General features: G+C 42.8%; 1 protein-coding gene across 1 annotated transcript; it reads right to left on the bottom strand.

Annotated features, from left to right (window-relative positions):
* Positions 1-1,890: 1,890 nt before the first annotated feature.
* Positions 1,891-15,458, bottom strand: LOC113429245 (antihemorrhagic factor cHLP-B-like). The gene is made up of 7 exons (XM_087965425.1): positions 15,232-15,458; positions 12,632-12,742; positions 10,387-10,468; positions 7,031-7,194; positions 6,539-6,649; positions 4,806-4,907; positions 1,891-2,710 (listed from the first exon to the last, which is right to left on the bottom strand). Exons 1-7 carry the CDS (start codon positions 15,433-15,435, stop codon positions 2,438-2,440), a joined length of 1,047 nt encoding a protein of 348 aa, XP_087821551.1. The 5' UTR covers positions 15,436-15,458; the 3' UTR covers positions 1,891-2,437.
* Between the last annotated feature and the right edge of the window lie 1,505 nt (positions 15,459-16,963).

The raw sequence follows: 16,963 nt of genomic DNA, 5'->3' as shown, positions 1-16,963 counted from the left end.
TCTCTTGGACTTGCCCTTAACCAGAAGAGGAGGAAGAGGAGGAGGAAGAGGAGAAGGAGGGATCTATTATGGATTGCAGGGGGAATGAGCTGGCACAAATTATCAAAACACTTGCTAGGGCTGCTAAGAGGGGCAGCTCAGCTCAAGCAGCAATAAAGGACAGTGGGAAACAATCATATCTTTTCACCAAAAATTCTGCACAAAAAAACGTATATTGGGAAATTACATATAAAACTCCATAGGTTAGGCATGTTTAAAGTGCATGCCACAAAACGGCACGTATATTAAGGGGAACCAGCAGCTTACTAGGGCTGTGTCAGATGACAAAACTTGTTTGCCTTCTCAGAGACCTTTGCATTGCTTATGAGTTTTCTGCCCCTGTAGTTCTGCATGCAATCCTGCTGTTTTTGTACGGATTAGAACTGGAGCGGCCTTTTTGCTCTTTACTGGAAACCAGATGCAAAGAATCTTGCAGTATTTCTTGTCTGCCAGGCGATGGCGCTATTGACAGTCTCATTCATTTCTGCTAAAGCAATGCTTTTCAACCTTGGTAAATTTAGGATGCCGGCATTCTGGGAATTGAAGTCCATGCATCTTAAAGTTGCCACCATTGAAAAACACTATGCTAAAATGTTCAATAGGGGCCAGTACAAGTTCAGGATTTACTAAACATGATTGAAGGTTCTGTAGCTAGGTGCACATGCCACAACAGCATACAGCAGGTGCCTGCAGCTGCTCTTTGCACACAGTTATAGAGAGCATAGCTACAGTCCTGAACGACGAAGTTATTTCACTTTATTTCCCTTATGAACTGTGGAAGGATAACAAAGAAGCACAACAGGTGAACCTATCAAATATTCTCCCTGGCTTGTGTAGTGAAGAAAACTGGTACACCTGCTGAGGTATGCAGAAAGTAAGCACCTACCCACCCCACCTCCTAGAAGAATGAAATATATTGAGGAATATGAAAAAAGGCAGAATATTATATTTCCCCAAAGAGAGAAATGGAGAAACATGGTTTTTGTAGAGGCAGAAAGCAACCCCACTCTTCTTAATAGCACAAAGCAGATGTCAACACTTAAGAGATAAAGAGCTTACTGAAAAAGAAAGACAACTATGTAGACAGCTCTATTCATCAGCAAAGCAAATACTGCAGGCAGAAATCTATTCAAGACAGGATATTTTCAAACTCTCTGCAGCAAAGTCTGAACAAAGGCAGAATGGTAGGATCAGTCCCCTCACTCGAGATCCAACACAGGGCAAAACCATTACGACACGATAGGAATTGCCCAACACCCTTTCAGAACATAGATAGCCCCCTTCATTAGCAGTCCAAATGTCCCTTCTTGCATGCTCAAATGCAAAAGGGGAAACATTTCTCCTTTTGGGGTTTTTTAGTTTGTTTTGATAGCCTTATACCAGTGAAAATGGAGATCCCCACCACCACCATGCCCCATTTTTGGTCACAATGGCCTCTTGCAGCCCTCTGCCCTCCCAACTCCATTTTCACTGGCAGAGACACTGCAGAAGGGTCCTTTGCAGTTTCCAGACCAACCCTACGGGCCCAATCTGAGCATCCCATGGGCCAGATGTGGCCTGCAGGCCTTGAGTTTGACACCCCTGGGTTAAGGCATTAGGCTAAAAACTGGGTGACCGTGAATTATAGCCCCGCTTGGGCACGAAGCCAGCAGTGACCTTGGGCCAGCCACTTCCTCTCAGCCCTAGGAAGATGGTAATAGCAAGCCACTTCTGAAAAACCATGCCAAGAAAATTACAGAGACTTATCCAGGCAGTCTCAAGGAATCAGATACGATTAAACAGAAGGGGAAAAAATCCAAATATCAGCATTCCAACTATTAAACTCCAAACCAATAAACTCCAAGACAAGCATTTCCTCAAAATTCCATTTTATTTGAGTTGTCATATTGGCACATCTGGGAAAACCCGAATCAGAGAGTTCCAGGTTTCCTCTTCCCAGAAGAAAATCAAAGACCCACCCCCTGCACCCATCAGTCCATCACATGGCCCAATCAAATCATCATCCCAACTGGAGACATTCCTCCAGACACTCCTCTCCAGGTGCAGGGTCATTTGTCCTTGACTTTCTGAGAAAGAAGGTTATTGACTCAAAAAAAGAAGAAGAATTTTGATTTTGGGGCTAATATAACTTCTCTTCAACTTTCTAGTCGTTCCTTGGCTGAACAGAGGGAGACTGGAAGATGTTAAGTACACAGTGAGATCTGCATTTCTAAAAGCAGAAAGGCACAAATACAAAGCCTCTTTCTTGTAACAACAACAACGGGTGATCACAACACTTGGCCAATACTATAATGTATCAGAGTAAAACTCCTTTTTGGATTCAAGGTTTGAGTTCAGATTTGGAAAAGGGTTTTGGCACTAACTGGGCGGCTTCTCTCTGCTCTCTGGCATGGCTGGCCTACAACTTGAAGTGATGTATTTTTCCTGGACACAAGGGTGCAGCTTTTGCGTGATCACGTGCTGTCTCTGTTGGAGCTTCTCTTTTGGCCACAGGAAGTGGGAGTTCTATCACTTTTATCACTTCTACCACACGTTCGTGAGAATCAGAGACATAAGGGGAGCTTGTGTGATTGTGCGAATGGGCGAGGTCCAGGACAACATTGTTGTGTCCTGGTGAAGGAATATTTTTTCCATAGTGATGCTCAATCAAATGGGTGTGAGAATGTCCCTCCTGGAAAAAAAGAAAAAAAAAACATGGATGAGTCTTCTTTGGCCATTGAACCATAAGCCGCGGAGGCACAGTGGTTAGAGTGCTGTACTACAGGCTACTTCTGCAGACTGCTGGCTGCCTGCAATTTGGCAGTTCAAATCTCCCCAGGCTCAAGGTTGACTCAGCCTTCCATCCTTCCGAGGTGGGTAAAATGAGGCCCCAGATTGTCAGAGGCAAATATGCTGACTCTGTAAACCGCTTAGAGAGGGCTGTCAAGCACTGTGACGCGGCATATAACTCTAAATGCTATTGTGATTTTATCCTGCTTTGAACTTTCCAATGCATTTACACAACAGTGAATTAAGAAAATCCACTGAAAATTGAAAAAAGAAAATCAAGAAAATCAACAGCTCTTAATATTTTCAGTACAGGTAGTCCTCAATCATTTAGTGATACTTTGAAATTACAACAGCCCTGAAAAAAGTGACTTATGACTGTTTTTCACACTTATGACCTTTGCAGCATCCCCAGGGTCAAATTTAGAATGCATGACAACTGACTCACGTTTATGACGGTTGCAGTGTCACAGGTCCATGTGATCTCTTTTTTGCGGCCTTCTGACAAGCGAAGTCAATGGCGAAGCCAGATTCACTTAACAACCATGTGAGTAAGGTAACAACAAGTGCAGTGATTCACTTAACAACTGTGGCAAGGAAGGTCGTAAAATAGGGCAAAACTCACTTAACAACAGACTTGCTTTGACATAAGACATAAGACATAAGAATTTATTTGTCATTACACTCGCAAGCGGGTGCAACGAAATGAGGTGCTCTTCCACAAAGTAAAAACTGGACAAACACCACTAAAAAGAAAAAAAATTAAACTAAACACAACCAACCATACAATCATCTCTATGCAATTTAAAAATGTAAATACCCCATTACTCTCAGCCATTTAATTCTACAAAAATCTTATGACCCTGCATTCAAACTCAAAACTGCACTTGGATAAAAACTGTTCTTAAATCTGGTCGTCCTTGTTCTTAATACCCTAAATCTCCTTCTCGATGGTAATAGTTCAAAGAGCTGATGTCCCGGATGAGAGGAGTCATTCAATATATTAAGTATCTTCCTCTTACGTCTATTCCTATACAGTTCTTCCAAAGAGGGAAGTGAGCAGCCAATGATGTTTTGGGCCATCTTGATCACCCTCTGAATTGCCTTTTTCTCTGCCACTGTGCAGCTCGAGAACCATACACAGAGACAGTAGGATAATATACTCTCAATTGAACTCCGATAGAAGGTAGTCAGTAGACTCTCAGCCAGTTGTTGTTTCCTAAGAATCCTTAGTAAATACAACTGTTGTTGTGCCTTCTTAATTAAAGCAGCGGTGTTTGCACTCCAGGTCAGGTTATTTGTAATGATGGTCCCGAGAAACTTACATTCAACCACCTGTTCCACATGAACTCCCTCTATATACAGTGGCTGAATGTCTGCTCTTTTTTTCCTATAGTCCACTATAACCTCCTTTGCAACGGAAATTTGGGATTGTTGTTGTAAATTGAGGACTATTGTAATCTGGCAGTTGGCGAATGTTAGAGTAGAAATCAAATGAATAACATTGAAACATGGCAGTTTGTCTTTCAGTTAATAGAGGGTTGTTCCTTTTGTTATTGTAAGAGTTGACTTAGCCATAATTTGTTATAACCGCAGTTTGTTGAATGGATACCATGGCTCTGAGCCGGTTATTCTGTCTCAGCCCAATCTACAATCCAAAGCGTCGTGGTGAGGATAAAATAACAATCTCAGAGAAAAGGAAGCATATAAATAAAATAATCTATGGTTTGCAAATCATAAAGGCTGCATTATGCTAAGGCAAGATCAAACAAACTCTATTACATATCAGAGCATTTATTCATGTGAAGGGATACAGGGGAATCTATAACTGGAACAAGAAGTTAATTTTGAGCTGCTTGAATGGACAGAATGGATAAGAGAAACCAAGAGATATGTGGACTTGAACCCCCAGAATTCCCCAGCCAGTTGAAGTCTACACATCTTAAGTTGATGAGAATGAGGGGAAAGAGGATGAACAAAATTGCATTTAACATCCATACCTTGACATCAAAGATGACACAGTCCGACTCATACTGTTCATCTTTAGGTTTTTCAAGGGCAGCATGTGATCTAAAAACAGTCGCTCTGCAGAATCCAATATGCTGGAGAGAAAGAAGGAGAGAAGGAAGAATTAAGATATGGCCATGTGAACACAAAAAGTTACTAGTGAATTAAAGAATCTGGTCATATTATAGCCCAATTTGTTAGACTACTTGGCATCCTATTCTTCTTCAGATATTAACAGATTAACAGAGTTGGAAATCTCGTCCAAACCCCTGCCCAAGCAGGAGACCTACACCATTTCTGACAGGTGGCAGTCCAGTCTCTTCTTGAAAGCCTCCAGTGATGAATCTCTCACAACTTTTGATGGAAACTTCTGTTCCATGGATTAATTGCTCTCACTGTCAGAAAATTTCTCCTTGTTTCTAGGTTGGATTTCTCCTTGTTCAGTTTCCATTCATTATTCCTTGTCTGGTCTTCGGGTGTTTTGGAAAATAGCTTGACCCCTTCTGTGGCAGCCCCTCAAATATTGGAAGACTACTATCATGTCTCCCCTGGTCTTTCTCTTCACTAGACTAGCCAGACTCAGTTCCTGTAACTGTTCATCGTATGTTTTAGCCTCCAGTCCCCTAATCATCCTGGTTGCTCTTCTCTGCATTTTTTTCTAGAGTCTCAACATCTTTTTTATATTGTGGTGACCAAAACTGGAAGTAGTACTCTAGGTGTGGTGGTATTGCGAACAGTTCTGGGGTGCACCCACAGTTTCGTTGTACTTGTACAATGACAATAAAGTTCTTCTTCTTCTTCTTCTTCTTCTTCTTCTTCTTCTTCTTCTTCTTCTTCTTCTTCTTCTTCTTCTTCTTCTTCTTCTTCTTCTTCTTCTTCTTCTTCTTCTTCTTCTTCTTCTTCTTCTTCTTCTTCTTCTTCTTCTTCTTCTTCTTCTTCTTCTTCATCTGTGCATTTGATTGTTATTGCCTAAGTGTAAAAGAAAAGTGCCACTTTTCTCTACATCACATTTCATTTTGTTAGATAGGGCCCAGTGTTCAAATCTGTCAAGATCCATCTGGTTCTTGAGCCTATCATCTAGGGCTTACAGGAAGTTTGGGGATGCATTATTTGTGGATGAATTGTGAAGAAATTGAGGTTGCGCAGAGGTTAAAGTGTAGGATTTGGGCAGGTGAGAGCCAGATTCAAGTCTCTATTTCTCTATGGCCATGATGGCGAACCTATGGCACGCATGCCGGAAATGGCATGCAGAGCCACTTCTGTCGGCACGCGAGAGGTTGCCCGGATGAGCCCCACCTGCATATGCATGTGCGTCCCCACCAGCCAGCTGATTGTTGGGTATCAGCCACGCATGCACGGGAGGAGATGGGTGTGTGGGAGATGCATGCGCAGAGACATGCGGTGTGCGGAGTGGTTCCATGTGCATGCGCAGAGGCACGCAGTGTACATGGAGGGGGTTGCACACATATGCGCAGGGGGCGGGGGAGTCGCACGCACATTGCATCATGAGTGCAGGCATGCGAGAAAGCGCCTGTGCACACTTTTGGCACACAACGTGGAAAAGATTAGCCATCACTGCTCTATGGAATATTTGACCCTGCATACTTATTTTCAATAATCAAATGCACAGATGATCCTGGTTTGGAGAGAGGAGGGAGGGAGGGAGGGAGAGAAAGGAAGAAATGGCAATTGCTGAGATAGGACTGGAGTTGACCCTCACACTTACTGCTTCTCCTGCTGCTTTGGGATGGCAGTCATGATGGTCATCATGAGCTTCCTGAGCAGAGCAGTTGGTCTCCACAATAGCAAACTCCACGTAGAAAGCTTCAGGCTCATACTGAAATCAAAGCAAGAGACGTTTCAGCTGAGTTGTGGGTAGAAGTGGTGAAATTGAAGAGCTGGGGGAATGAAATTTTAGTCCTGTCTGCTGCATATCCCCACCATCACCCGTGGTCACCTGTTCCTAGCACTGATGACGTTACCTAGTTCGGTTAACGAAACGTCTTCAAGAAAACAACCGAGCTCCGAGAGCACCCGGAATCGCTCATTTCAATCCTGAGCTACCAATATTCTCCCTTGTTGATATTGGTTCTTTTCCTAGAGTTTTGCAGAGGATAATTCCCCTAGCCTCCTCCTGCTTTCTCTTAGTTATATGAAGCATCGAAGCATTAAACTGGAAGAGGCGATCGGAATTCCCTTTTGAGATTTGCATACTAACTTTGTGCTGTCCTCTTGAAATCTCAAGGACTTCATAAGCATGGTTAGGCTGTTGTTCATTGTGTTTATGAAGCACGTATTCAACAGATTGTACCACATGAGGGTCATTCAGAGGCACCAGAATTGGACATTTTGGACAATTTCGACGCACATTTACCACAGAATCTGAAAAGACAAACAAACAAACAAAAAATGTCAAGAAGGGCACTTACAGCAGGTGGCAGTCCAAATCTTCACCCTAATTAAATGAACTAATTGTCTCCTGAAAACATCACTCCCCTTTTGTTCCTCTTTATTCCCCGTGAGAGGGGCCATTCACCGTCCATCTGTGCCTTTACTCCTGAGTCGACCCTTGTTCCTTAACTGTTCTCTTCTTCTGACAGCTCTGTGCATGCGCACATGGGAACAGGCTCCAGCTGTTCTTCTGCCCCACTGATCTCTGACTCGGAAGGCAGCTGGTAACTGTTGGAGGGGCCTGGTCCCATAACTGCCACCGATGCATAGCATTCATCAGAGCCTTCCCCAGACTGCAGGACTGGCCCTGTTCCTCCCCAACGTCCTCTCTGTCCAAGTCACAACATAACAGGCGACAACATACAGGAAGTCCTCAAGTTATGACCACAATTGAGCCCAACATTTGTCTTGCCAAATGAAACACATGTTAAGTGATTTTGCCCTATTTTACGACCTTCTTGACACAGTTGTTAATCACTGCAGTGATTGGTCAAACTGTTGCCAACTGAATCCCATTGACGTGGCTTGCTCAAAAAAGAGTCATGTGATCCTGGGACACTGCAATAGTCATAAATCTGAGACAATGGCCAAGCGCCTCAATTAAAAGCACTGATAAAAGTGACTTAGGACCATTTTCCACACTTATGGCTGTTGCAGCATCCCCGTGGTGACGTGATCACAATTCAGACCCTTGGCAACTGGCTCATATTTATGACGGTTGCATTGTCCTGGGATCAGGTGATCCCCTTTTGTGTCCTTCTGACATAGTCCACGGGGAAGCCAGATTCACTTAACAACCGTGTTACTAGCTTAACACCTGCAGTGATTCACTAAACAACTGTATCAAGAAAGATTATAAAATGAAGCAAAACTCACTTAGCAACTGTTCTGCTTACCAACAAAAAGTTTGGGCTCAATTATGGTCATTAAGTTGATGACTGTCGCTACGTCTAGACATGAATTCCAAACTATGGTCAGATACACCATCCCGATCCATCCAGTAGTTTGTTTAATGGGGCAGAAAAGAAGAGGGATCACCTGGTGTCCTACTTTCTGTCCCTATTCTGCTATTGCAATGTACATAAACAGGTTCAAGCTGGAATAATGAAAGGCCACTCCATTTGGAAATGTCATGTTAAATACCCAGAATGTCATTTCCAGTGGTTCTATAAGGGTCATTTATATATATAAATATATAAAAAGGGTGCTCATCTCCGTTACAAAGCAAAGAGCCAGTGCTGTCCGAAGACGTCTCCGTGGTCATGCGGCTGGCATGACTAAATGTCAAAGGTGCACGGAAGACTATTACCTTCCCACCAAAGTGGTCTCTATTTTTCTACTTGCATTTTTACACACTTCCGAACTACTAGGTTGGCAGAAGCTGGGAGAAGTAACGGAGCTCACTCCATTACGTGACGCTAGGGATTCGAATGGCCGAACTGCCGAACTTTCTGATCGACAAGCTCAGCGTCTTAGCCACTGAGCCACCGCATCCCGCATATAGAGATGCATAAATCATGTAGATGAGGGATAGGTATTGATCGATCTCTTTTCCTCTTTCTCTCTCTGTTTCTGCCTTGCTTTGCCTGTCTTTTTCTTCTCATTTTGCAGTTAAATGTTTTGATGTTTGCTAATGTTCAACAAACATTGATCCATAGTTTTTCCTAGTTGATCCGAATAATGACTGTTCTTGTTCTAAATAACGAGATTGATTGGGAATACCCTAAATGCAAACTAAATTGGAAATTTTCCATAGCAGTTTTCCAATAACCAGGAAGTAGGTCATGGCATCCGGTCCCCTCAATTTCTGGCAAATAGATGGGGAAGAAATGGAGGTAGTGACAGATTTTATTTTCCTGGGCTCCAAGATTACCACAGAATGGGATGACAGCCAAGAAATTAAAAGATGCTTGCTCCTGGGGAGGAAAGCTATGGCAAATCTAGACAGCAAACTAAAAAGCAGAGACATCACCCTGCCAACAAAAGTTCATATAGTCAAGGCTATAGTTTTCTTAGTTGCAATGTATGGTTGTGAAATTTGGACGTTAAGGAAAGCTGAGTGCCAAAAAATGGAGGCCTTTGAACTCTGGTGCTGGAGAAGACTCCTGCGAGTCCCTTGGACTGTGAGGCGATCAAACTGGTCAGTCCTAGAGAAGATCAACCCTGACTGCTCTTTAGAAGGCCAGATCCTGAAGATGAAACTCAAAGACTTTGGCCACCTAATGAGAAAGGAAGGACTCGCTGGAGAAGAGCCTAATGCTGGGAACGATTGCGGGCAATAGAAGAAGAAGGGGACAACAGAGAATGAGGGGGCTGGCTGGAGTCACTAAATCAGTCAGTGCAAGCTTAAAAGAACTCCAGGGGATGATAGAGGACAAGGAACATTGGGTCAGACACGACTTTGCAAATAACAACACCAACAAAAGAGTTAATTCTCCTGCACTTTCATTTCCTGGACAGGACAGCTTCGATTCTGATTGGCTGGGATGGAAGGGAGGGAGGGAAGGAAGGAGGGATGTCAAATGCTTTATTAAAAGTGTGTAAGGGCTTCCAGTCCATATCCAAACATCAAATTGATTTGAACTGTCAGTTTGATTCAAGCCCATCATTTGAATGGATTGAAAGCAGCATTTTAATTTGTATTCCTAAACAGATTGAGAAAGAAAAGTTTTGCGGGTGCAGAATGAACAGTTTGGAAGCATCCAATTCAGTGATCCATTCCAGCTCATTAGATTGGCTTGAACTACCTTTCGACTGAATTAAAGCAATGCATAGTTAGCCTCTCTCGGGTGAAACATCTCAGGACCAGAGGTGGCATTCAGCAGGTTCTGACCAGTTCTGGAGAACCAGTGGCGGAAATTTGGAGTAGTTCAGAGGACCAGCAAATACCACCCCTGACTGTATATTTCACAGTATCCTTCCCCTACCACGCCCACCAAGCCACACCCACAGAACCACTAGTTAAAAAAAATGAATTTTAAAGAAAGGCTGGGTTAGTACCACCACCATCACAAAAAGTTAATAAAACAGGACAGGAAATGACAAGATGCCAGTGGTTAGCTCAACTCTTAATTTCTTGAACCCAACTCCGCTAAGAGTCCAAGAATGATAAAGATTAATTACCTGGTTTTGAGTGGCAGTTTGCACCAGACACTTTGTCGCCGTTCTCTCTGTGGATCCTGACAACACATTCTGATTTAACAGCCTGGAGATACAAAGGCATCAAATTAAACATGTTAAACTTTAACTTAACATGATTTAATTAACCATTTGGGTTAGTGCTTTAAAACTGGTGTTTCTGTGGGATTTATAGCATTAGTAGGATTTATTATGGTCCACTTGCAGGGTACCCATGCTCCACTACGAAACTATGTGATTGGGCAAGATTTTGGGGAGGAAAGTAATGGGGAAAAATTGTGCCTCTGCCTACCAGCATCCATTGTACTCATCTGCCCAGCTAGTGTCCTGTCAGTGTGTGAGAGAGTTCAGGGCTGTTTGGAACTGAAACAGTATTTGCTGTGTGAGCAAGAAGGAGACAGCAAGGAGCCTGGGCTTGGCTTAGTTCAACTGTTCTGTACTAAAGCTGCTTGGTGCTGTGGAATGAAAACTGAAGCTAAAACTCCTCTCCTTTGCTTGTATTTTGCATTTGAAACAGATTTCTTTTCAGGTAAGGAGGGGGAGTAGAACTCCTTAAGCATCAGAGCATGTTAATAATAATATAGGAAATACTAATGCCCTGATGGCCATTTCCAAAAATCCTTTCTTAGTGAGCACCTAGTAGCTAAGAGGAACATAAGTGCCAAATTTCAAGTTTGTAGGCTTTATGGTTCTGGTGTTTTTGTGATGATGCGTGAGTGGTATTTTGCTTTTATAGCATATTTACAGATTAGAGCGTATTTCACTTTCTTAATAGATAGGATATTATTAAAATGAGCACAGTGCACTAGGAACTTGGCTAGACTAATTTGTGAGGCAGCATCATTAGGGTAGCTAGTGCACTGTGGTGGAATGTAGTCTGGATTCCCAGGTGGGAGGCATTGCATTCCAGAGAAGCAAGTGACAGCAAAGTTTAGACAGTTTGGTTGGGAAGAAATAGGTCAAGACAGCTCCTCCCTAGAAGTTATCAGCAGGGGTGGGGATTCTACCAGTTCGCACCTATTCGCTAGAACCGGTTGTTAACATTCTAAGCAGTTCGGAGAACCGGTTGTTAGAAGGAATTACTGGCCTAATCCTGTAAGGAAGGCAGGAAGGAAACATTCTGGTGTTGCTCACAGAAACTGCCTCTACACTAACCCTTATTACATTCTCAGCAGGACTAGATTTCCTGTCTCAGGAATATCTCTGGACTTTTTTCCCCCCTCCTTTGCTGGTACTTTGCATGTGGAGTGACCATTCAAAGTTACAATGGCACTGAATAAAGTGACCATTTTTCACACTTATGACTGTTGCAGAATCCCCACAGTCATGGGAGGCCAGGTGAGGAGATGCATGCCTCGATGTGAGTGACATTGAGTTGGCCACACCCAGACAATAACATGACCACCAAGCCACGCCCACAGAACCGATTGTTAAAAATTTTGAATCCCACCCCTGGTTATCAGACTACTGTATACATTTAATGATGCAAGTAGTTTGCTTTAGTTTGGCATGATTTCTCTCTATAGGTAAGGAGCAATAAAGGAAAATTGCTTTGCCCTAACTTCGCGGGTCTTTTTTGGTTTTGAACCTGACATGCATACTTGCTTCAAAACTATCTTATTCGTGTTTGGTGAAACATTTGCAGGTGTTGTAATATGAGAACTTCTACTTGGCCAGTTCCATGTTGATGAAAATTGGACAGTAACCTCTAAACCTGGGGCATCCAACCTTGGACATCGCTTGCTGGGGAACTCTGGGAGTTGAAATCTAGAGATTGTAAAAGTTGCTGTGGTTGGATACCTTCTGTTTTAAGCAGAGGAGCAATAAGGCACTTTTCATGGAATCTGGCTTGGGAACAATTCAGCTTTGCACATCACAGGGTGAATGTGAAAGAAGAATTGACTTCTTAATTCCTGACTAATTCATTGCTCAGAGTTGAAATGAAATCTGGCTATGTAACATGAACTCAAAATGAATGCCCATGGAATAGGTTAGCGACTGCTGAGGTTTCATTAACCCTGGGATCTTAGCATGGCTGGCTGAGGAATTCTGGGAGTTGAAGTCCACAAATCTTAAAGTTGCCATTTTGGAGACCTCTGCATTAACCCTTTGTTCACCAATATATCAGTTTTTTGTGTGTTCAGAAACTCAATTTACTCTTGGTGGAGTGGTAAGAACCCACCTGTCCTCTCAGAAAGTCTTACATTTGCAAGAACCTTCAGACACTTACATGGTGATCCTGTTGTCTTACAGTACAATTCTCGACAGGAGTTGGATCCAACACGTGACACTCTGTTTCCAGAACATCCAGCTCAACTGAGACTACCTTCTCAAGGTATGTCTAAAATGAAAAATTAGCACGAGAATGACTTTTCTCCCTGCACATTTCTGTCTCTGTTGCATCAGCTGACTCTCAGAAATGTTTGAATTGACACCCAAGTTAAAGATCTCGTCCTGCTGTGCTTCTCAGTATCAACTGCTTTTAAGAAAATACACCCAACAGGAAATTTCAGTGTTGTCTGAAGTTAAACACAGTTCATTTGGAGGTTACAAGGCAGGAATGGACAAGGCTGACATGTCCTGACATGAACACCTGAGGTTTTCTTGCAGGCCTCACTTGATTTCCCAGTTGTTGATTTTGGCCAGGTCTGGGTGGAAGATATTACCTCTTTCTGATATTGTATGGTTCACTTGTGTCCATATTGTCTATTGAACCACCAGCATTTTGGCTCCAAACAATGGCATCAAACAATGGCATGACCTGTCTACCTACAGATACTTAGGGCAATTGTTTGGGACAGGGGTTTAATGAAGATCAGATTGTTGGGAGAAAACTAACATTTTCCTCCGTTGGAGAGTTCACACAACACTTAACCCAGTTGGCAGAATGAACCATTTCCTGGATTTCCATCACACACTGAACTATTAAATAACCCGAGGGGCTGAGTTGACGCAACAAATCTAACCGGTACTCACACCAAGTTCTGCATATTGAAATGCAATCACAAAAACATGCTCTGACCTGGTTAAACATGTTGTGTGTATGGTGTAGATCACGAGATGGTCACCCTCCTTTTCTGAGGATCTGAGCTAAAGAAGCAGCAGTTAGAAGTATAAGCATTCACTGGGATGGGTTGGGGGCATTGTCAATATCAGCAAAATGGTGGAAGGAGCAACAGAACACAAGTCCTGCCTCTTTTGAGATGCATTGCATTGGCAGGAAAGGGATGTGGCTTACAGTGTAACCCTCCATCCAGTGTCTGAGTTAGTGTCAGACCTATTTATTATAAAACCGTGGGAGGACTGTCAAAAAGGAATTGGTTGGTCCTCGCTCAACCTAAGGATCCAGCTCCATGCCAGTCCTGGGTGTGAACCTCACTCAGATCTGTTGAAAGAAGAACAGGCTCGACAAAATATAATCAGTGTATGACCCTGATGAAGAAATATCGGAATGGCATTGCCACATTTGCACCCAACCCTCATTGACATACATTTTTCAAACGGAAATCTGAAAATATTTCCTTCTGAAGAACCAGAATAGAAAATTAGAGCTTAGGGGGACGTCCATCTCCCCAGGGGATGAAAAGAATATGCTGCTGGCCTCATTAAAAATTGGAGAAAGGAGGAGAGGCGAGGAGGAGGAGAAAAATCTGTGCACTCCTTGCTGTTCTCTGAGCCTGGTGGTTTCCTTGAACACTTCTCATTACCTGAACAAAAGTAATGACCTAGGTAAGGTCACTAGTGCACCAAGGACTCCACAGTTGAATGCTGAGCTACCTGTATTCTGCTAGAAAAAAAAACATGTAACTTCCCCGAAAGACCCAGAGAAAGGACGTCTTCACCCAAGATGGAAGGAGGGACCCAACTGGCTGCATGTGGTATCTTCATGCAATATCCAACGTGGCATGGAGGAGCTCATTGGTCATTGGTAAAGCCCTAGTCTTTGGGGAAGGACTTGGCAGAAGACCCCAAGAAAGATTGCCCCTAGTAGAGAAGCAGTAAGGGTTCAGTTGAGCACAGCCAGGAGAAAGTCAAACTGTCCGGAATGCTCTACTGTTAAAATCCAGCCCATTCCTTTGATTTCACTCTCCCTGGAGTAGTTCAGAAACAAGGGAAGGAGACGAGTGAAAGGAGGAGGAAGCAGGGGAAGTAGAGGGGGGGGGGGAGGAAAACCTGACACCAAGTGTACACTGGGATTGCATTGAATGTTCCAGTTGTAATTAAAAAGGTGCTTTTCCAAAAGGTAACTGGACCCTCTTGGTGTTTTTTCCTTGGAAACATTTCACTTGGATGAACCTTCTTGGATGAGAAGGGATACATTTTCAAGTGGGGAAAAAACCCAAGAAAATCCAGTTGCCTTTTGAAAAACCACTTTTGGGACAATCATGACATGGACAATAGACATCATTCCAGGTGTAAATACCTGTTGTAAATAACTTCATTGTAAATAGGATCATCGTAAGTAAAAGTCTCTGCTATCTTGCTCTCTATGCCAATTGCCACCCTTGCAAAGCAAAATACACCTCCAGCCCAAGGAGGACTCCTTCACGCTGGGACAGTGGAGAAGGCAGAACTTCCTCTTTCATGATAGTTTTTCCAGTCTGGTGCCATCCAGATGGATTGGATTAATATCCACTCCCGTCTAGCAATTCAACTGAAATGGGAGCTGTGAGATTACAGAACATTGACTAGAAAGAGGCCGTGGGTTGCCCAAATCTCAGCAAGAAGGCTACAGAAATTGACTGGCACAATATCACCCCCAAAAAATCACCTAACTGTTATTGATTTAGTAAATAAGACTAAGAAATTTTTTCCTCCCTTTGTACTTACCCGGGGGGCCAGGAAATCAACCCTCTTAATTACATTGAGAGTTTGTTTGTATCCATGTAGATTATGTTGATTGATGTAGTGCAGGGCCAAATCTCCAAATCTTTTAGCCTCTTCTCCATTGCAATCGAATTCCTTTGTCAAGAGAACGCTAAACGTGCATCCTATAATCTGGCCCAGGAGTACGAGAGTTACCAAGGAATTCATGGCTATGTTCAGAGATGATGTACACCGATGGAAGGAAGGTAGACTTCGGAGGACCTGACGTCAGGTGCTGCTTTTTACGCAGTGCTTCTGTTCGCTGTCCCCACCACCACCTGCCACTTGCATTGGCTTACCTGAGAGGATGCAATATTTGCCAAAGGTCCTGCAAACAAGAGGAAAGGAAAAATAAATATGTGGGGACATCTAGTCAAAGTTTGATTAGATAAGGGGAAAAAATGCAGATTGTACAAAAAGAAGAAAGCAACTCTCCTAGTCAGTCAGTCAAATTAATCCCAGGAGACCAGTGCAGAAAAGGGTATTTTAAGAATACAAAATTATATAGGAATGATGCACAAAGGTAGTGTCAATTATACATATGGAAGACTTTGTGTCAAATCTCAGCTCCCTTATTGACCTAGCTAATAGGGATAAAGTGCTATCCAGTTGACATTGAGTCTTAGCAACTAATTCAATCCTTTCTAGAATGATCTGTCCCCAAAACTAGCCCTTTAGACCATCCAACATGACAACCATTGCAGTTGTAATGAAGTCCATTCATCTTGCTACCGGTCATCCTCCTCTTTTCATTCCTTCCACCTTTCTCAGCATTACAGATCCATGTGTTTGTTTCCTTTACCAGCCATGCTGTTCTCTAGAGGTGTCCAATTTCAGCAACTTTAAGACTTGAGGACTTTGACTCCCACAATTCCCCAGCTGGTATGGCTGGATGAGGAATTCTGGAAGTTGGAGTCCACAAGTCTTAAAGGTGCCAACGTTGGACATCTCTGCTCCAAACATGGAGCCATGGGGAGCATTTTATGTGACATCAAAATGGAAGATTTTTCCACTATGCATGGACAAGAACATCAAATATGTTCAAAGTCAAAAATTAAGGTGAAGGAACGAGGCTTAAATCAACAGAACTGTTTGTCTGTCTGAAAAGTAGCCAAAGCTAACGTGTCTTGATAAAATAGTTTACAAGTTCATGGACAGGTAGTTGCTGCAATCCGTCCCAAAATCAGAGTTTGTTCTTTTTCTTCTGCTGATTCCATAGATGTATACCATTCATTCCTTCTTTTGTTATAGGTAGACCTCCATTTACGAAGCCAATTGAGTCTGACATTTCCACTGCTAAGTGAGATGGTTGCTAAGTGAGTTTTGCCTCATCTTATGATGTTGCTTGTCACAGTTGTTAGTGAATCACTGCAGCTGTTAAGTTAGTATCATGGTTGTTAGGTGAACTGGCTTTCCTGTTGACTTTGCTTGTCAGAAGGTGGCAAAAAGGGATCAGGACACTGCAGCTGTCATAAATATGAACCAGTTGCCATGTGGTCAAAATTTGATCACATGACTGTGGGGATGCTGCCACAGTCATGTGTGTGAAAAATGGTCATAACTCCCTTTTTTCACTACCATTGTAAGTTTGAATGGTCACTAGATGAACTTTTGTAAACCAAGAACTACATACCGTATGTATGTATGTATGTATGTATGTATGTATGCATGTATGTGTGTGTGTATGTACAGAATA

The sequence above is a fragment of the Notechis scutatus genome, chromosome 4, assembly GCF_049901735.1.
Source record: "Notechis scutatus isolate UNSWTSFEM ecotype Mainland chromosome 4, rNotScu1.2, whole genome shotgun sequence".
Lineage (NCBI taxonomy): Eukaryota > Metazoa > Chordata > Lepidosauria > Squamata > Elapidae > Notechis > Notechis scutatus.
This window is presented reverse-complemented; position numbering and strand designations above follow the sequence as displayed.

What these genes read in the sequence shown, in the direction of transcription:
- LOC113429245 (XM_087965425.1), bottom strand. Translation starts at nt 15,435, where the DNA reads ATGAATTCCTTGGTAACTCTCGTACTCCTGGGCCAGATTATAGGATGC. An exon ending in TTGATTTCCTGGCCCCCCGG is followed by an intron (nt 12,743 to 15,231) that starts GTAAGTACAAAG and finishes TTTTCATTTTAG; the next exon opens with ACATACCTTGAGAAGGTAGT. An exon ending in TAAGACAACAGGATCACCAT is followed by an intron (nt 10,469 to 12,631) that starts GTAAGTGTCTGA and finishes TTGTATCTCCAG; the next exon opens with GCTGTTAAATCAGAATGTGT.